This window comes from Manis javanica, chromosome 12, assembly GCF_040802235.1.
Source record: "Manis javanica isolate MJ-LG chromosome 12, MJ_LKY, whole genome shotgun sequence".
Lineage (NCBI taxonomy): Eukaryota > Metazoa > Chordata > Mammalia > Pholidota > Manidae > Manis > Manis javanica.
This window is the reverse complement of record NC_133167.1, coordinates 77,361,457-77,382,855: the sequence shown is the minus strand read 5'-3', so window position 1 is coordinate 77,382,855 and position 21,399 is coordinate 77,361,457. Positions and strand designations below refer to the sequence as shown.

Genomic DNA, 21,399 nt, shown 5'->3' with positions numbered 1-21,399 from the left:
CCAGAAATTAAATCTCTTTTCTTCCTTTAGGAAAAGGGATCATTTTTCATTTGAAAACATTGAAAAGACAGGAGCAGCTTAACCTGAGTAAGTCTCCAATTGGAGAAATTTCATGAAAAATAATGAAGGGCAAAGAATAGCAGACCTGGCAAATCAAAGCCCTGCCAGGGAGAGACTTGGAAGCATGACTTGGAATCACATTGCTCTTCTCCCCTGGCCTGGACACCCATATCAGACCCATTTTCAAGCCAAGAGTTTTGTTCAGTGTTCATAGCGTTCACCTTGCCGGGTCCTCCCCGAGGCGTCCGAACCCAGAGGGCAGAGCCTGGAGCCGAGCTGTGTGACGTGGCTGGCTGGGGCATTTTCCTTCTCCTGGGGACAACCAAAAGGGTTCTTTCGAAAAGTGACCCTCTCATCACATTTCCAGATCCCCAAAGATGTTGTAAATCAAAGACAAGTTAAGAAACCTGTATGAACAGAAGATTCCTAACTCCATTTAAGGGAGGTGAACCAATCTTATAAAATCCTTCCAGATAAACTCTCCTTGGTTAGACCTTTACCATCTTTGCTCACTGAATTTTGTTCTCAATGTCTAAGTCTTCTAAACTCCCATTAGCATTTTCAGTGGCATATGTTTCATTTCAGTGGTAAATGTATCAAAGTCACACTAACAACACTCCTACCTCCTGGTGATGCAGTGTCCCCGTGCTACACACCACAGGCGGGCCAGTGGCCTTCTGCCACAAACCTGCTGGCAACAACCTAAGGAGACAGCAGTTCCTAATTCCCCAGGGAAGCATCTCCATGTGTGTAAGTAGAGCCCTAGCAGAGGACACTGGCAGGAAAGGGCTAGAGAATCACGAATTCCATAGCCTGGGAAGAAACTCGGACCTTATTTTTCTCCACTGTCCACTTCTCGAATTTAGTTACAACTTTTCTGAAAATCATCACTTAATTACTACTTGACGACCTCCAGCGCAAGGACTGTCACTCAAGCTATTTTTCTCTATTGTTATGACTCCTGAGTTCCTAGGAGACTCATCCTTAAAGTTAGGCAAAGTCTAACAGCTGGTTAGACTGCTTGAGAAATCTGGGCAACCTGATGTCCTAATGTGTCTAGATTGTTTTTCAAAAATGGAGAGGGCATTTTCTGAGTCTTTTTCTTTTCATGTTTAGACAGAACTGCATCCTACTTTTCTTTGTTGTCCCCACAGTTCTGGGTACTGTGAAGTGGGTTCAGTAAACATGCAGCGAGTCAGCGAGAGAATGACTCAACGGCAGGCCGCTTAGTTGTGTCTCTGTGGTCTCAGGAGGTGGCAGGCAATGCCCAGGGCCCCAGACCCTGGGTCACTAGCCCTGCCTACTGCGATGAGAGGTCCCCAGAGCCAGGGGTGAGGTGCTGATCCCCTGGGGCCACTTGGGGGAGGGAGGGTCCCTCCTTGCTCACCACGGCTTGGACACCTGGGTCCCAAGAGTTAGAGCAGCTGCAAGGCCTGCCCTTTTGCACCTGCCTTGAGATCCAAGCTTCACACAGATGAGCAAACAAGGCACAAGAATCTCCTGCACTGGGCTGGAGTTTCAGGTGCAGGTGCCTGCAGGGTCGCCAAGTGGGCAGTGCATAAAAACTGTGGGGAGGGCAGAAGTCAGGGACACTCTTAATTAGGCAAGAATACAGAATAAGCCACCAGCCTCTGTGGGGGAGGACTAAATTCCAGCTCTTTACCTTACTTGCTGTGGGATTTTAAGCACATTATTTAACTTCCATATTTCACGTCTTAATTCCTACAACTATAAGGTACTGGGTATATATTAATATCACCGATGACACAGGACTGTTGTGAGGACTAAGTGCTGTGTACATTAATTAGAACAGTGCCCAGCACAGAGTAATATATCTATCTTGAGAGATACATTAATATATAGATATATTAATATAATTATACATAATAACAGCATATGGAGTAATTACATACACATAATCTGACGAAGCCACTCCCGCGTGCTGACCGCATCTGCAGGCACAGCCTGGCAGGGGCCATGCCCACAAGGGGCTGTCGGGAATCACTCTGACCTCCGTGGTCCACCTGATCAGAGTCGGACCGCACCCCTGCAGGGGAAGATTGCTGGGCTGAATGTCCAGCCCCAGCCGGGTCATGAACTGGCCGCTGGACCATGTCGGTGAGTTTGTTAGTGCCTCAGAGCCCTCAGGCGGCCTTACCAGCCTCAGAGGCAGTACAAGGGCAGAGCTCAGGGACTGACAGGGCACTATAATGGTGCCAATCATACAGATATCTGCCGATAAATACGAGGTCTGATGACCCATAAGTGCAGCCTTTCTCTTTTGCAGGCTCTTCACCACCAGAGCGTCTGGGAGTGACCAGTCATCATCCCAGGCTCTCTCTCTGCCCAGTAGGACATCACTATTGTTACTGCACTATTATTATTGTACTTTGACGATTCCCTGTGACTCCACTCCCAGGCCCACTACTTTTGATGCTTGATTTAGGCCTTCCCATCATTCTTTAATTTCAGTGCTGTAAGCCGTCAGAAAGCAAGATGAAGCCAGGAAGAACGACCTCGAGGACAGGTAGGCAGGGGCAGCGGTGAAGTCTGCCTGAGGCCCAGGGGTGGCACAGTGTGTGTGGGCGTCTGGGCCCCTTTCTCCCGGGCACCCCCACAGTCCAGCCTGCGCTGGATGCTTCCAAAGCCCAGACTCACCCCATCCTATCAGGAAATCACATATCCTTGATCACAGGCAAGGGTCCTTGGGACCAGACTGTGCCCTCTCCGCCTGTCAGACGTTGTTCCATCCCCTGGGTTTCCGTTTCAGAGCTCGTGGCCATGACTGCACCAACAGCCTACCATTGCAGTGAGGGAAGAAGCACCAGCTCCTCCCAACAGCTGTCTAATGAGGAGCCCTCCCCATTCTCGGTGTCCTGGACACCCTGTATCACTCTTAACCTCCCCATGGTCCATTTTTGCACAGTCCTTTCAAAATCTGACTTGCAGAAGCAAGCCCCATATTCTACAAGGTTATGACTCACACACCTATCTAAGGCCCAGGCACTCAGCTTCTGCTAAAGAAGCCTGGGTTTAGGCGGGTTGGTTCAACAGCCCTCGGGAAAGAGACTGCAGCAAGGTGACACGATACATGGGGCGAGTGTCCTTCTGAAATCCAGGTGGCTGACGATCGTCTCCCTTACACTTGTGGATTCCAGCACCAAATAAATAGCAAACAGTTACATTACACAGTGAGACAAATATAAGTGCATACGTCTGAGACTGGCCATGACTTGACACTGGCTCTGAACATCGATCCCAACTCCCAACGTAAATACGACCTAGGGTTTGGCTGGACATGTGAGAGAAGCTGCCCAGTGGGACCCAATCTAGGTGGCAGTCACGTGGGGCTCCAGGGCGCTCGCACTGTTCCCCAGCCCACCTGAAATGCCTGGGCTTCTTGCTGTCGGCATTCACCATTGTCGCAGAGCAGGACGGCCAGGGCATCCTGAGAAGAACTGATGTAAAGCAGGAGGCTGGGCGCCTGGGCTGTCACGAAGCTAACTGCAATGTTTTCCTTGGATAGAGCTGCATCTGCATACATCACTGAGGATGGGAGGCTTGCATTCTTGGTCACCGGGTATGGTTCTTGAAACATGTAAGTAACTGAAGTGCCAGCCTCAAATGCAGCAGAAACCTCTGCAAAACACAAGAGGGGAAAGTGCACCCTGAAACCTTCAGTGGGTCATTCAGGAGAGCTGTAACTGTGTATTGTTGGCAACCCATGGAGCTCTGTATGAGAGTTTGCACCTGAATTATAGGCTTCCCCCACTATGAAACTGCAGGAATCACATGCCTCCCATGATCATTTTGAAGCAGAAGATGATATTATTTTCAAATGACAAAGCATGGGGCTTGCAGAGGTTAAGTACCTTGCACAGCTGGTAAAAGAGCTCAGATTTGTATCTAGAAGTTCACATCCAGTTTAATATACATTTGCAGAATAACCACCATGGGACAGGCTGATTTCTTGAGATGCAAAGAGAAAATGTCCCTGCCTCCAGGATAGTACAGAGAATTTTACTACAGCCTTTTACTTTCCAAACTGCAGTCCTAACAGCTCTGTGTTTGCCTGGTGCGTTAGGACTGTGAGTGGTCCCTAAACTCCTGAGCACAGGACCCTTGGGGCCAGAAGCACTTCCCTGTGGTGTTAGGCAAAATGTGAGGACTCGTGGAAACAGAAGAGAGAATCTGTGGAAACATTAGGAAACATTTTGGTACTCAAGTTTTTAGAGGTCTAGGAATTGATACTCTTTTCCAAGAAAAAAAAAAAAGCCAAGACGGGCAAATTGGCCTTCCTATGGAGAGTAATAATGCTGTTAGGGCAAGAACAGATAGGGTTCTGCTGCCCCCAGGAAGACAGGTGGCACCTGCGAGCTGGTGCTGTTCGATCATCAGGAGCATACGCCTCACCCAGCCCACCTGGGTAATGTCTTCACTCCAGCTGTCATCATTTTAATTCCATGCCACTTAATCAGAGGCACTAGCTCGGAAGCCTCACTCGATCTCTCCCTGTCTGTGTGGTCCCAGGCAAGTGACAGGGCCTGTGGGGACCGTTTCCTCATCTGACAGATGGAGAGAAGACACTCGCCTCGGTAGTGCTTCCCTGTGGACAGATGAGAAGATGTGCACGCGGCACTTACGAGGGTTAGTCGCAAGTTTGAAATCACGCACTTTCCAGATTGGAGAATTTGCCCTGAACCCATCCCAATTTTCTTCACAAAATATATCTGTTTAATGATGCACATCTGTCCAAATACTAAGCTGTTCTCTTTCGCTCAAGGCTCACTTTCACCTTTATCTCTGTACAGTATCAGAGTAGGGGGAAAGCTTCTTCTGTCAGCAACATACTGAGAACCTCTGACATAAAGACCGGGCAGTAATCATGAGGCCGCTCTGCCAGTTCCTCTTTGTCCCGAAGAATATATGGAATGTTCCCAATTCCCTAGGAAATCCTCTATTGAGTTGGTGGCCCCCAGGACATAACCAAATGTGGCTTTAGCTCCCTAATTCCATTGCGAATTGGTTCCACTTTTGTGAAAATTCGGTAACAGCCTGTACCAATGCCAAAAAACTTAACATTGCATATTCATGCATATTGCTCAGCAGTTTGGGAATACCAGCTGCTTTCTACTAACATTTCAGAGAAAGTGTTCTACATTTATCATTCAGGTTCCAACATCAGAGCTCCTGATTACAGAGATATGCAGAGACTCCTGACCGAGGATTCCCGGTGATCGTCAGTTTGATTCAAGCACTTTCTACATGTGAATTTCCTTGCCACCTTCTGGTCCGCATTTTGAGCCACACTATCTCCCAGTTAACAGAATAATGGCTTTTATTTGAGGTTGGTGTGTGTTCAAATGTAACTACAGTTCAGAGCATTCTATTATGAATAGCACATTAGATATGGGCATATATATTATATTTTCTTCTTTATACTTTGGACAGGAAATTAAAATGAAAGGAATTTTTAAACTAGAAATGTCCAACAGAATTCCTGTCTTCCCTCCTCCCTTAGTCCCAGTTCTAATTATTTTTAATGCTTGGATGTTGTAAATTTCAAGAAGCTCAGTTCAGCAAAACACCTGCATTTGTTTATTCTCTCAATTTCTTATATTTTATAATTTAAGAGGTTAAGCTCACTGATGATATTTAAGGTCCCTGACTGATTTTTTTCAGAACATCCAAAACCACTGGGCTAAATGGGAGAAAACCCTTCGCATGGAGGTGATCTTGCAGAACCATGAAGCTACTGCAGGGCTGGGACCAGTACCAGCGGCGTCCCCTGAGGGCCTGCCTGGCAGAGGGGCTGGCTGGGTATAGTCTGAGGAGACAGGACACACATCAAAAATAATTCTAACAACCCAGTGGAAGAGCCCCAGGGTGTGATGTGTGAGCCACTGGGCAGCCATGTCTCCAGGTGCCCAAGGAGCCAGAGAACACCCGGTGGAGGGCTTGGCTGGGCCTCCCACCAGCAGGAAGGAGGAGGCGTTGCTAAGAAACACGGTGACACTGCAGGGGTGCATGTCTCAGCCTCCAGCCTCCTCGCACATGCCACCAAGCCGCAGGCTATTCAAGGGAAGGCAGAAATGAAGTCGGTCTTGTGGTGGGCAGGACGACTGGAAGAAGTTATGTCAAATCATGGGATGTAGGAGGGACGCAGTAAACAGAGCTGGTCTTAATAGTAACAGTATAATTATATTTAGAATTAGAGTAAGGGTTTAGACAGGCCTGGGTGATGAGGATACTGGCTGCCTATAATCAGACAGGATGTTATTAATTCAGAAAAACATCCATCAAAACTAAATGGAACAATTGGAAATTTGAATGCTGAGTGGACATTTTATAATAGTTTAAGAATGGTTATTAAAATCTTCTTAGAGTGTTATTCCTGGGGTATGTGTTTTTAGTGACTCTATCTTTTACCAATATATATTGAAATATTTATAGGTAAAATGTTGTGATATTTCAAATTTACTTCAAAGTAATAAAGGAGAGGAGAGGGTTACTGTCAATGTATCGTGAGTGCCATAAGCTGATAATTTTTGAAGCTAAACAGTAGATCCATGGGCTTCTGAGGTCCTTCTGTCTCCCACAGCACATGATTGAATTTTCTGTAGTAAAAAGTGAAATACATACACACACACATATGTGTGTGTGTGTGTGTGTGTGTGTGTGTGTGTGTGTGTGTGTGTGTGTGTGTGTTAGTTGGCAGGAAGAAAATATTACAGAGTTTTTGACAGGATTTGGCAATTGGCAAAGAGTACTTAAATATACAATATATCTTTTTCACAGATATTTCATTGCTAAGAAAATAAACAATGCATGTGTCTATCACCACATTACTTGGATGCAAAATTTGGGCTAATCTAAAATTCCAAAGGAATAATTAGAGCAATCATGGTAACGGGCGTATGTCCCTAATCCTTGGCAGACATTCTCCCAAGGTCTTTGTGAAGTGCTCACTGGATGCCCACCATAATCCTTTTGTGAAATACTCCTGAATTCAAGTTTTATAGACAAGAAAATGAAGGAATCATGAGGCTTAGTTACATAATCAGTGTCACACGCTAGAGACTATGGGTGAGCCAGGGTCTGAACTCAGGCCGAGTCCCACCACCCTACCAAGCTGAAGTGTTCTGGTGATAGAATGGGTTAAATAGTAGGCAACTCCACCAGATGGAATATATTGCAAACATTACAACTGGTGAGTTAAATAGGAATGTCTATGCATTGAAATAAAGACAATTCAGGTTATGAGATGTAGCCAACAGAATTACCTCAACTCTACTAAATGGAAAGAAAAGAGGAAGAAGGAAATCAGATTTTCTTTTTAATGCTTGTTATTGAGTAATTGGATTGCGTTTTTACTTTTCTAGACTTCCAATTGTATTTCCAAATATAATTCCAAATTGATTATCTAATGTTTAATTAAAAAGTAATTTAAAAGCTAACACCATGACAGTCCTACCCAGATTCTTTGTATAATGGTGAAGGTGGAAGTGGGCTAAAGACAAATGGTGTTGGGGTAGTGGATGTCCACCTGCACAAGAATGAAGCTGGTCCCCTACCTCATACCATACACAACAATTACCTCAAAATGGCTTAAAACTAAATGTAAGGGCTAAAACTACAAAACTCTTAGAAGAGAACATTGGCAATAAATATTCATGACCTTTGGCTAGGCAAGATTTCTTAGACCTAACACCAAAAGCAGGACAGAAAGAATCAGTAGGAGATAAGACATCACCAAAAGTGAACACTTTAGTGTTTCAAAAGATACTACAAGAAAGTGAAAAGGACAGAAAATATTTACAAAGCATATATCTAATATGGGAATTATATTCAGAATATGCAAAGAATTCCTACAATGGAACAACAAAAAGAAAAAAAATAACTCAACCAAAAAAATGGGTAAATATTGAGATAGGCATTTCACCAAAGAAGGCATATGAACTGCCAACAGGTACATGAAAATACGTGCAAGGCCCTTAGTCATCAGGGAAGTAGAAGCCCAGAGTGCACACCCACGGGAAGATGGGTCGGGGAGACAGAGAACAAGTACCGGTGGCCATGTGGGGAAGCTGGAATCCTCCTGCTTTGCTGGCTAGGATGTAAAATGAGCAGCCACTTGGAAAGCAATTTGCTAGTTTCCTCCAAAAGTAAACACACAGGTACCGCTCAACCCGGCAGTCCGGCTCCCAGGAGTACACCCAGGGGAACAGAAGACACAGGTACTCACAAAAACACGCACAAGAGTGTTGGAATTATTCATAAAAACCAGAGGATTGATCCCAGTGTCCATCAACAGATGAATGAACAAACAAAATATATGGCATCCACACAATGGAATAATCTTCAGAAATACAAAGGAATAAATTATGAAAAATGCTACCTTGAAAACTTTATGCAAAGTGAAAGAAACCAGACACAAAAGACCACATAGTATATGACTTGATGCATATGACATGTCCTCAGGGGCAAACCCACAGTGAGAGGAAGTAGATTGGTGGTTTCCAGGGACTGGGGGAGAGGGGCGAATGGGGAGCCGCTGTTGATGGGCATGAGATTTCTTTTGGGTATGAGGAAAATACTCTGAAATTAGTGGTGATGGTTGTGCATCTATATTTATATGCTAAAAACCACTGACCTGTACATTTTAACAGGGTGGATTTTATGGTATATAAATTACATTTCAATAATAAAACAAACAGGAAACACAAAACAACAAAAAATACCTATTTGAATCCTATCACTATATTCCTATACAGACTGGAATTAGGGTCCTAAGGGGAAAAAGGAACCAGACAGTTGCTGGATGGATCTCCAAGCCTGACATTTATTAGCAAGTCCCTAAGCCTCTGTGAATGTCAGTGTTTTCACATGTTAAATGCAGATATTAATATTTTCCCTACTATGCTGGGGGTAGGGGTTATTTGATGCAGTCAACAATTACTAGCTAATTTTGTGATCATTATTCCTTTGTACCATAATCAAAAGAATGTGGATCACCGCTGGGCCGTGGTTCTGGCCCAGGCACTGGTAACGGGCGTATGTCCCTAATCCCACTCCAGATGTTTCCGGTACCTGCACACCCTCAAGCACTCATGCCATAGCAAGTTAACAGGGAAGATTGCCCCCCACCAGAGAGCATGCCTGTCCAGGGCCGGCCTGTGGCTAAGGTCTCCCACTGTGCTCCCAAAGTATGTTTCCCAGCAGCAGCTGGCATGGCCAGAGACCTGGTTAACAGGTTCATCTTAGACTCTCTGTAGCTGCTGAATACAAAGAGAATGATGTCCTAGGGGTCGGAGGAAGAGGGAGAAGTTTGGAAACTGAATCATGAAGCAAGCTGAAAAGGCTAAGCACATATTTGTCTGTGTCACATATGGATCAAAATAAAAAGTGGGGAGAGGGCACAGAGGATACTTCAACACAGCAATCAGACGACATGGCGGCAGGGACAGAAGATAATTCATAGGGGTTGGTGCGGAGAAAGGAGCCAGGGAAAAATTAGGCTAAACTTACAACAACATGATCTATGAGATGTCTGAATCATGTCCCTGGAGAAATGCAGAGGTCCAATGTTCTTTTTTTGTTTTTGTTCTTCCCAAACAGAAGAGCTGGGTATACATCCTGCAAAACAATGCTAGCGTCCTTCAGTGAGGGGCCTGGTTGGGTTTATTTCTGCATTTGCCCCTCCTGGGTTGTGGGACCAGACTAAGGGCGGCATTTAATGTTTTCAGGGCAAGTTATTCAGACCTCCCCATGTGAAAATCAAGTCGTGCTTTGCTGGTCTTAGCTCATTGTGAGAGCCTACTGGGGTGGCGCGACTTTATTTTGAGCTTCCACATGGGGACCAACATACAACTGGCCCTAGAATTTGTGCAGCTTCCTTCCAAGAAGCACAATGCTTCTCCACAATAAGCAGCAAGTGATTCAGTCTAACTGGGGAGACCAGCATGAATGAACAAAGAGCTTCGATTACGTGCCCTTCAAGGCGAACATTTTTTGGGGGGCTCTTTTTTCCCCAGTGCTTTAAAGTTCCAATGGTAACATGGACTAAACAAAGCATCTAGGAGAGGTGTTAGGTAATGTGTTTTAGTGGACTGAGAAGAGTTATGTATAACTGCCATCATTGTTTGTATGTAAATGGTGTTCCAAAGTGATAAAAACATTTTGATAGTTTAATGCTGCTTTTGAAATACCGTTTACATTCTTTGGTCAACAAACATTTTTTTTTAATCAACAAAGTAAACTTAAAAATTCTGCAAAGGTCAGGTGAGAAATTGGGGATCAACAGAGGTGAGGCTTAGAACCTCACCACTCCTGTTTTGAGAGAAATCTTCTGCATCCGTGGATGTTTTATTGCCCTTGTCTAGCTTGGATTAACACATAGTCTACAGGCACACACCTGATCATCTACATTTGCTCTCTTACAACACTGAACTATGTTTTCTACCTTTATCTTGCATCTACCTACCACTTCAGCATTTTATTTAAAATAATAATAATAATAATAATAATAATAATAATAATAAAGGGAGAAATGTGGGATTTACATATAAATCAAGTATAAAAATCAAACGAATATTCATATTTGACCTGATTGTTTATAGTTCATAATGCGTGATCAAAACCAAAGTTTCTGTGATGAATGCCCTTGTACTGTTCACCATGTAAGAACTTATTCATTATGTAAGAATTTGTTCACCATGTAAGAACTTGTTCATTATGCTTTAGAAGATTGGAGACTGACGAGAACTAGGCTGGGGGTTGATTAATGATTGTGCATTGAGCATTGACTCCCCAATACAGAATTTTATTGTTGTCAACAACCATTTGATCAATAAATATGAGAGATGCAAAAAAAAAAATTCTGCAAAGGTTGATACTGGACCTCATCTTTGCCCTTTTATTTGAGAAACACTAAGTATTTATACTGAATGATGAAATTTTATAGTTTACAGAGTCATCATGAAATTATCTAGAGAATTCACACCATGACTATCACTCCTGGCCCAAGGCAGATACCCTCAGGATCAGCTTTGGTCAAGGCAACAAAGTCATACGGTCAGGAGGGCTGTGGAAAGACACTGGGGCAGGAATTTTGGCTCTTTGTTCTATCCCTTTCCAGCCCCCCATGACCTGAAGTGAATCGCTGAGCAGGGCTTTTAAATCTTCCAACCCCACCTGTGTCACCTGCAGAACCGATTTTACTAGATGCTTGATATGTGTCACTAACTTAACTACATACTCCCTACCAAAAAGGATTTAAGGTGGCTTATGTATCTCTAAGGCCCCTCCAGGGCTGTAGTCTTGGCTCTGTGATTGCTCTTGTGGACTGAGTCATGGAACTGGAAATATAAGATCAACCCTCACTGCCTGGCTGACAGAAATGAGTCCACTCTCCCAGTGGGCAGCTGGCTTCTGGCACTAGGATGGCATCCTGTTACCCTCCATCCAGCTCAGCGGCAGTGCCATGCCCAACAACTGTGATGAGTATCTGTCATCCTGGCCGGGAGCTCTGCCCGTCTCACCCAGGAGACTGAGGGAGGTGATGCATCATGGGACTAAGGGCACAGCCTGACCGTGGCTTGCAGGTGCCACACGACAGCACGTGTGGAAACCATAGCGCCTATTGTACCTGTGTTGTAGAAGGGCCCTTCATAGGACGAGTTGGTGCAACCGCAGAAGTACCCACTGAGCTTCTCCACGCACTTGCCCCGTTGTGGCAGGTGTGGCCATAACTGCTGCAGTGGCCTGGGCATCCTGGCCGCACGCTGGGTGTGACCTTTGCCCTCTCCTCCTCCAGGTCCAGTTTCTGCCCATTCAAGTGCAGGGAGTGTATGCCTCCTAGGAAGCCTTTCTGTCTTCATGATGTTCCCCCTGAAAAATACAAGGAATACACATCAGGTCTCACAGGGTTCGATGCCGTTAGTTCAACATTGACATTGTTAACAGCTAATTAGTGTCCTGTTGTCATGCTGTATTGAACTTCTCTATTAAAGTTCCCAGTAAGAATTAGGAATTCAGGGGGCCTGGAAAGAGTATGTCTTTCTAGGCTGGGAAACCCCCTCTTCATCCTGCTACTGAAAAAATAATAAAAGACTATCTAGTTCATGCAAAATCCTGAACTTTACATGGTTAAGAATGAAACTTCAGATGGCCATGTTCCTTGCAAATGAGATAAAATATGCTCTTGCACAGTCTGTCACAGACTTTTTGGTAGTGGAACACACATGCAGATTGTCCCTCATGGCAAAGTCAGAAGCAAGCTATTCGGGGCACCAAGTTAGGAAACTGCGATAAGTTTTGTAAAGCTCATGGAACACAGAGCGGTGTGCTGTGCAGAGGGCGGACCTCACGGCCAGAGAGCAGGGAGTCAAGCTCTGTGTCACTGGCTGATTAGCCACATTGGCCACCACATCCCCAAGCCTCAGCTACTCGAGATGTAAAATAAGAATGAGTCTATTTTGTGTGTTTATGCTACAGATTTGGTTAGACCGTGACTACAGTGCATGCTCAACCATCGCTCGACACGTCCCTTCTCCTGAGCCCTCCCAACGGCTGGGACCAGAGGTTGTCAATGTAGCTGTGCAGATTAATTGCTCCAGATGTTTATTTAGAAGGGAAGGTTCTCCTTCTGGAGCACAGAATAGGACTGTAACCCAACTTTCTGCGCAGGGCACACCTTGAAGTTTCCAGAGAGATTCACAAAGCCCATAGCAAATTATTCAAGAACAGAGGAGGCTCGAAGCCATAACTGTTAGAAAGCCAGGACCCCACCAGGTTAGCCCTTTGGTAAAATGATGTGTACTGAGAAATGACAGCCAAGAAATTAAGCCGAATCCCATCTTCAGATATTTACTGGGTTCTGGGAATGCTGAGTAATCCAGAGAAGACAGGTCCAGCCTGCCTTTAAGTTCTATTCCAAATCCAACGGTGTGGGCTCAGGTCCACATTCCTGAAGAACTGAGGGACACACTGTGGTCCTGAAGGCTGCAAAGGGCACCCCTGGAGAGGAGATGTGCAGGAAGATGTCTGGAGCAGGACCCTCTTGTCATTTGTCATCTCCTTCCTCAGGCCTTTCTTAGCCTCAGTCATTTCTAGCTCATCAGCCTGAAACTTTATTAAATCCTGGTCTAGAAAACTACCAGATAAAAATACACTCCTAGCAAGGTGGGAACAGATGAGAATTCCGAAGGATTTATATGAGACTGGGAGTCTCCATGTTAAACAGGAAACTAAATCTAAGTTAAAGATAAAAATAGGCAAACAAAAGATTTCCGGCATCAGTCACCCTAGCAACGTGGACAAGGAAATAATTGGAAATGGGGATGGTGAGGGTATAGGGTGGATATTCGGGGGTCAGGAGGTATTTCATCTTCCCTGAATCATACCAGGTCATTGGACCTGTACATATATGTATAACAGTTACTGTCTGCACCAAAAAAATGAGAAAGGACATTCCTAAAGAATTAATCGAATCCCTTATTCTAAAGTAATGCTAAAATACCACTGAATTTTCTGTTCTGATAAGTGATACCCAAGCAGGCCAGGAGGTCAAACCCAAATTATATCCTCCTGTCTGTCTCAGTTTTGGTGAGTATATCTCCTTTTAACCACAAGATAAATCAACTACAAATACAAGCAGATCATAAAGTAAGGTTCATTATTTCTTTTCCAGAGACTGTGTAGAATAAAGAGGGGAGGATTTATGGAGTCAAATGTTTTTTCAAATATTTTTTCCCTTATTTTTCAGTCTTTCCCTGTGGTAGATTTGAATAACTCTTCATATATCTTGTTAGTGGCATTTTTCTTCCAGCAGATGTGGAAAATGCAAACTCTGCTGCACATTTTCTCACAGGTGACAGTCAACACGTTTAGAAAAGGAGCAGAAGGTGGCAGGGGCATTTTCTCTGGCAGCAATGTACCCCTTGAGGTCTGAGACATTTAAAGTACAGTGAGAATGACCCAAAACTAGGGGAGCCTTTCAATCCCAACGCTGACAAAACACCGTGACACAACGAACTATGAACTAAACTGCACAATGAATTATATTTCAGTTTTCACCAGGCTGTTTTTTATTCTTTACAAAGGAGAAATTAGAGGTCCAGCTCCTTTTCCTTTATGGAGAGGTAGCATGTGACTGAGGCTAGAATAATCTGAAAAGGTGCCCCTGGCGCCCACACTCACACCTGGTCTCTACTTCCTGACGCTACCTACTACTTGTAGTTGGAGGCATGACTCTTTGTCTGAAACTTGAATTCTGCAGAGCAGGGCAGCCACAGCCTTCCCTCCCCCTGGCTCACACCCCCTCTCCCTGGCCTGCCCAGCCTGGGCATTTGCTTTCTGGGGTGTCTCTGCTTCCTCCCCACACCCAGAGGTGAGGTCAAAGTGCAACCCCCTCAGGCCTCCTTGGAGCCCTCAGCAACCCTGTAAACCATCTTCTACCCTGACTTCTCGTCATGTGCCACTTTGCAATCAGAAAACCAACTGAGTGTGAACATTTGATTCTGTCCTTCCTGTTTAATGTCCTGGAGTGACTAGTCCTTGTCTGGAGCAGTGAGCTCAGCTCTCTCAGCAGAGCTGACGGAGCGTGACAGATCTGGCCTCCTCCCACACTCTCTGCTCTGACCTCAGTGCCCCAGGCACCCTGAACTAATGGCCCCACCAGGCCCCAGGTCAGCTTTGGCTTTGGGCTCTTCCTGTGCCCCACTTAGGTGGGGTGTTGTCTTCCCCCAGCCCTCCACTGCTCACGCCGCTGTCCTGCATGGCAGAGCTCAGCCTCAGCTGCACCAGGGTCAGCTGGGGTGACAGGTGTGCGCTGTGCTTGGCCACAACCCCAGCAGGACCACTTAACCAGTGGACATGGCCTTCCTGTGACTTTGCAACTGCTGCTCTAAAAGAATGGCTTTTCTCCTTACTTGTCTGCATCTCGTCCAGAGTTCACTGTAAGGCTGGAAAAGCAACAACAGAAATGTAACATTATTCTTAGAGCAACTGGAAGTCATGTTTTTTGAGGCTCCTACTTAATCTGCAAGCTGCTTGAAAATCAGAACTGTACCGCTAATTCTAAAAAAATATATTGGTATGCCGAAACTTGCTCATTCTGCATTGAATACTCAGCGGGAAAGAAGGTGTCGTTCATATTACTCATGTTGCACAATGAGGAAGCAGCGTCAGAAAGATTGCTTCTCCAAAGCTGAGAATCAGACACAGCGAGGAGTCAGGCTGGGATCTCTTGGCCTTCCAAGCGTGCACACCTTCAGAGCCCTAAAATCTTAAAACAAATGATCTGACGACACAGCACCGTCGGCAGGGATGTTCCACCTCCTTCCTCTGGTTTCAGATGGTTTCTCCCTCCAGGCGACGTGCACGTGTGCGTTTATCCTCTCAGCTCCCCATCACTCTTCCTGACAACTCACACCACTAGTCGGCTCGCCCAGCCAGAAGCAACTCTGCATGAAGCTCTTCAGCTGGCCCTTGGCATCCAGCATGTTTATGATGATGATGTTTCCTTGGACTGAGTATGAATCAACTCTTAAAAACATCACTATCATCATTCTGTGCCCCTCATAGAAAACCTCCACGTGTCAGCTCGACACACGCTCATTGCTTCCAGAGAACATCTCAGTTCCTTGGGCCCTTCTTGAGCGCATGTGCAAGAGCCCGTATTTCTCTCCTGTGGGCCTGCCTGCCTTCCTGGCCACACGCAAGCCAAACTTTTACGTGGAGGGCCCTTTCCCTGGAAAACACTGAATGTGCCACCTCAGGCCACTGTTGCACAGAAACGAGCAGTGTGACTTCCTTTCTTCCCTCCCCTCCCCTCCCTTGTCTTCCTTTTCCTTCCCTTCCCTCCCCTTCTCTCCTCCCTCCCTCCCTCCCTTCCTCTTTTTTTCTTTCTTTCTGTTGCTTGCCTATTGCTCCTCATTTAACAGTCAGTAACTGCTTTCTACATGAACTACTTTGTCTGAAGTCTTCAGCCAGCTGAAGTACAGGCATATTTACCACCTAGATTTCCAAATCTGAAGTGGCAGCAGGCTTGGCATGTATATGAGGGATAAAGACACACACCCTCACCATCCGTTACCTTCTGTTTTTGCCTGGCCTCTCTGACCGGAAGAGTCTTTAACCAGAAGGAAATTCTAGTGGAAACTTCGGTTCAAAATGTGATTTCCTTAAGGACAAAGTACGCATCTGGTGAGTGTTGCCATACAGAGTGATTTCTTACTCATGAATCAACAAACACACAATGTCTGACAACACAGATGACACTCATGGGATGTTTAAGAGGCAAAGTGATGACAGCGATAGTCAGTGTGAGCCAGGAGCTTCCTGCGTAGAAGCCACCTTCCATGCACGGTGCTTCCCGGGCGCTCCCTCCCGCCAAAGGTCCAGGGGATGGGACAAAACTGCGTGATGACCAAACAGCCTTAAAGGGCAAAAGACAAACTCCTGTGAAGGAGGAGAGACTGTGGCGCCTGCCAGAGCAACTGGGTGAGAAATACAGCTGAGCCGCAGGTCCTTTCTGGCATCAGGAGAAGACCTGGCACCTTCCAGGCTGGCTGCCTTGCCAGCTTGCTGCCCAGTGGGAGGGGTGCCAGCGTCTCCTGGGCACTGGGATCCTGACAGACACTCTGATTAGTTTTCCTCAGGGTGGCCCTGCTGAGCAAAGGTATTGCCCAGCAGCTAACCCACAGACTCATTCAAAGAAACAACCAGATAAAGTAAAAGCCTCTAATTATAAGCTTTAAAGAATTTTCCTTAACAGTCGACATGACCCAGAGTGATTTTACGGATGAACGCAGGAGACCCTGAACTGTAAGAAGCGCCTACAGTTCACTAAAAGGAAACATCCGTGGTAGGTCAGGGCTGGCCAGATCTCACAGTCCAGTCTATTAGTGCCCTCACGACGTCGGGATGCATTTATGCCACAGCCACTAGGCGGCTGTTCTTATTCTGAGCTTTCTTCCTGCAACTGATGGCTGCAGTGTGACTAGGGACACATAGTCAAATGTGAGAAGCAACTCTTGTCAGAAAAATTACCTACAACTTGGAAACAAAGCAGGAAAATAGAAGGATAATTTTTCCATTAAAGATGAAAACAATTTATAACTCTAAAGATGGCCTGTTGAACAGCAGTTTTGTGTTTAACCTGACAACTGAATCCTTACATTTTCATTGTTGTTAAGTTGCCTCTACACACCTAGTTTTCAGATGCTCTCTGGCCTGGTTGTAACATCTTACAGACGCCCTCATTAATTAACAAGTTATATAAAATCTTTAACACATGTTCATTTTCTGTTTGCCTGAGACTCATGATCTTGCCTTTTTGAATATTATATTTGAATATATAGACTGTATCAATTAAAACAGTGTTTCTTATTATTAGAAAGTATAAAACTGTGATGGAAAGTTCTTGATTCCATATGCACCATTACAGAGACAATAATAATAATAATAACAGTAAAAATAGAAGTGTTTAGTCCTTTGTAAACATTAAGCTGCAGCAAGCTGGACACATTATCCTCTACATTTTCCTGCTGGGAACGCCAGGTGCCCACGGAGCTTAAAGGGCCTTCAGGACGAAGAGGAAGGAAGCGACGTGACATTGCAGAAAAGGAAGGAGGTGAAAAATGAGAGTGAGCACACAAGGCACAAAAAATGATGGATCCAGAGGGAACACGAAGGCAGCGGCTCTGGAGGGGAGGGGAGCTCGGAGGGCCGGGGACTCCAGCCTACCGAGGGGCTGTGAGAAGGAACGGATGCTCGCACGCATGGGGTCCTCGGTCCCCGTCTGCACCTGACTCCCGGAGCCGCTTCCTACCCAGGCCTGCGTGGCGAGCCCTCCCGGGCCTGCGCCGGCCTGGCCAGCGGGCAGCGGCCTCCCCCTGAGCCGCCCCAGCCCGCGTGCAGTTGCCAGTCCAGCAAAATGGTGCAGGCTGGGCTGTGAGGGGCCCACTCCCGGCCTTAGGGAGACTCCGGCCGAGGAAGAAGGGGACGTCAGGCGGAATGAAGGCGGCGTCTTACCCGAGAACAGCACTTCAGTCAGGAAGGCATGGGAGACCTATTGGCCTTTGCCACGGCTTCGTCCCAGCCGCAGGCAGAGGGAGGGCCAGGAAGGGAGAGCACTGGGCGCGCAGGGGGCACCACGCGGCGGGGACGGGGCGGGCGGCCTCCGTGGGTGCCCTGGCGCTGGCGGGCGTGCGGCCCCCTCCCCGGGGAGGGCCCTCTCCTGCCTGGGCAAGGCCATCACTGCCAGGCCTCCTCCTCCATCCCGCGTAAAGGAAGCCCACCGTCCTGAGCCGGAGCCGGGGGCTGATTGGGGCGGGCGCTGAGTCCGCAGGGACAGCTCGTTAGCAAGCCCGGGGTGCCGTGCGCCGCCCGGAACTGTGGTGGGGGAACCTCTGCCTCTGGAGATGCGTCCGCGGCACCTCCGGCATCCGATGTGCCGCCGTGGGGGGCCGCTTCTCTGACTTGTGTAAAAGGACAGCGTCCAGGGTGAGGCCGGATGCCTCCCCTGAGAGCTATTGCAGCAGGTGACTGTGTTTGTGAATGTCAAATATCACAAATTTCTAGGGGAGGGAGTGCCTCGTTATCCCACCAAGCCAGAAACACAATCTCCCATTTGAAAGGATCTTTTGCTTGCAACTCCACTCTAATAACCCCTAGGAATTTCCAGTTGGGAGGAGAAACGTCCTCTGCCATAGTCAACTTTCAACTGATTTGGGAGGCACTGAGTATGAAGCCCAAGGGCAGACGGAAAATCTGAGGCCCAGAAAAGGTAAAGGACATGACTTGGACTATGAATTATCTGGTAAGGGAAGGGCCAGTGTTTGGAGCTCTGCATTTTATCAGCTTTCATTAACTGACTGGACATTTATTGAACACTAAATACACCAGAGAACCTACAACGGGCATCTGGACTAAAGATATTCGAGGCTATGTGTGCCCACTAGGAAACCAGTGGAGGGGCCGAGAGGCATGATCAGGGGGTTACCATTCAGCACGATGGGCCTCCTCACAAGGGCGGAGGGTTGGGCTGGGGGAACAAACGCCCCTGTAGAAACACAGCTCATCTGAACGAGCAAAAGGCTGTATCCTCAAGGAACATGGTCTGCCAGGCTGGGGTTCCCATCCTAGTTAGTGGGAGAGGACCCCCGGAAGGGGCTGAGCCCGAACAGGGCAGACCCAACTCCAAGGAACTCCACTGACTTTACAGAGAGTCCTGGAGGAGAAGGTGGGAGAAGAGGAGGCATTCTTCTACGGCTACTCCTCAGGAGGGAGGAAGAAGAAATTTCATTTAAGAAAGTTACTTTGATTTCAAAAAAGTGTGTGTGTGCGTGTGCACGTGTGTATGTTGTAAAACAACCCACCTGATTTGGCCTCAGGTTGTGGTTCCCCAGAAAGCAGGCTACGGGATGGAGTTAAAGGGCAGGAGGTTTGGAGAGGGAGCCTTGGGAATGCACCCCGAGATGGGAGGAGGGAAGAAGGCGGAGAGAGGAGGGTGGGCTGGGCGCAGGCTAGACCACAGGCTGTGCAGCCCATGGGAGTACGGGGAGCCAGGACCACTACCTGAGCTGGGCCCAAATGCCGGCCCGCATGCCCTGGGTTCTGCTGGCACTGCATGCGACCCCTGGGGAGGGTCTGGCTGTGAGGCACTGCTCTGTCCAGGGGGGCAGAGAGCCTCCTACAGACTCTCCAGTGGCAGGGCGACAAGTCTGTCTGGAGAGGGGACCCTGGTCAGCAATCCCACAATCTGTCACAGGTTCCCAAGCCTCCATACACCAAGGCAGCCCCTGATCCTTTAGCCTCAGTTGTGGACTAAGAAGCAGGGAGCTGAATTAACATAGCACTTCTCTCCTCTTCTACAACCCCTCTTCCCTCCTCAAGAGGCTCTGCAGCCAAATCCCTGTCCCCTGGATCAGAGGAACGTGGTGACAAAATGAGAGCAGAGTGCCAATCTGCCAGTCACACTTGGCCGAGAATTTTCATCATATCCCTTCTCCCCCGTCCCTCTGCTCAAGAGCTTTCTCACCTCCTCCCTGAATACCCCTGGTGACTCTGCCCTGAATCCCTGGGGAAATGGAAACAGGTGCGGCGGGCTTCAGGTAAGCTCCCGGCATCACCCTGCCCCTTGGGTGCTCTGCTTTCCAGCCTGGAGTTTGATCCCGCTTGTCCTGGCCACATGGGCGCGAGGGCCTCTTGCCTTTGGAAAAGGTGCAACTTCCCACTCCTCAGACTGGATCCTTCAGCACCCACAGAGCACTGTTTTATTTTTCAAAAATATCTGGCTTGTATTTCTTTTTATAATTGTCACTCCAGCTGTACATAAACAGTTCTGTCCTAGTTTTTTATTTCTTTCCTGAGTTATAAATTCAGGTGACTGGCAGTGCCAGAGGAGTCAGAATGGCTGCCTCTAATGCTGAGGATCTGAGTGGTCTATGCCCCTGGGCTGCAGGAAAAATTCGGTGCTATATGGCATCTTCCTTTAAAAAAAGACAGTATGATTCATGGTAGGTTTTGCCAAGGGCAAGCAATAAATAAATAACAACAAGAAAACTGCATTTTTCCTTCAGTTGCTCATTATCAATTCAATGGTGGACTGGGTATATGGTGCACTGAGCTTCAGCTAAAACAGAAGAAGTAGCCTATAAAGACTTCAAAAGAAAGTTTCTGGAATATTAGGAGGCAGAAAACACTAAACGGACTATTGAGATTGGGTTAAATATATTCAATTCTCAACCTGCTCAAGAAGAGATACCATTTTGCAAAAGGGATCATTTAATCATTTACTTCTCTCAAAATCAAACAGAACCAATGTTCTTTCAAAATACTTTTAAGCTGTAACAGTTAGATTTTGTGGAGCATTGGTGCTGTGGAAGAGCAATCCACGAGGAACCAGGTGGTCTGCACTGTTTTCTTCATTGCAGAGCAGCTATTGAGTGACTACCAGGTGCCGCTCTGGGTACTTGGTACGAGGCATAAATCAAAGCCCCATGGAACTTGCCTTCTAGCATTGTGAGGTCTCTCCCCAGTTTCTCAAACTAATCAGGGCAATTAGTCTTATTTAACTATTATGGGACTTCAGAAATCAAAACAAAACAAAAGAAAAGGAAGTACAGTAACACAAAAATGAGACTCACGGTCCCACCTCTTTACAAAATGTGCACTCTGTAATCGCAGCACATTTGTAAAGACGTGATGTCAGATTTGGGGGGAATGAGACATATTCCTTGCTGTTACATTCACATTGGGCATGTAGATAAGGGTGATTGTCATTCCTAATATACACCTGGAGACAGGAGATCCTCAAGTCAGGCACGATCAGTT

General features: G+C 46.7%; 1 protein-coding gene across 1 annotated transcript in view; it reads right to left on the bottom strand.

The window, feature by feature from the left end:
* Nucleotides 1–21,399, bottom strand: part of LOC140845299 (uncharacterized) — a 42,929-nt gene that overhangs the window by 18,377 nt on the left and 3,153 nt on the right. Inside the window, 6 exon segments of the mRNA XM_073219282.1 lie at nucleotides 3,443–3,699; nucleotides 11,708–11,788; nucleotides 11,791–11,933; nucleotides 17,809–18,091; nucleotides 18,363–18,542; nucleotides 19,067–19,145. Of these exon segments, the coding sequence (XP_073075383.1) occupies nucleotides 3,443–3,699; nucleotides 11,708–11,788; nucleotides 11,791–11,933; nucleotides 17,809–18,091; nucleotides 18,363–18,542; nucleotides 19,067–19,145 (1,023 nt within the window).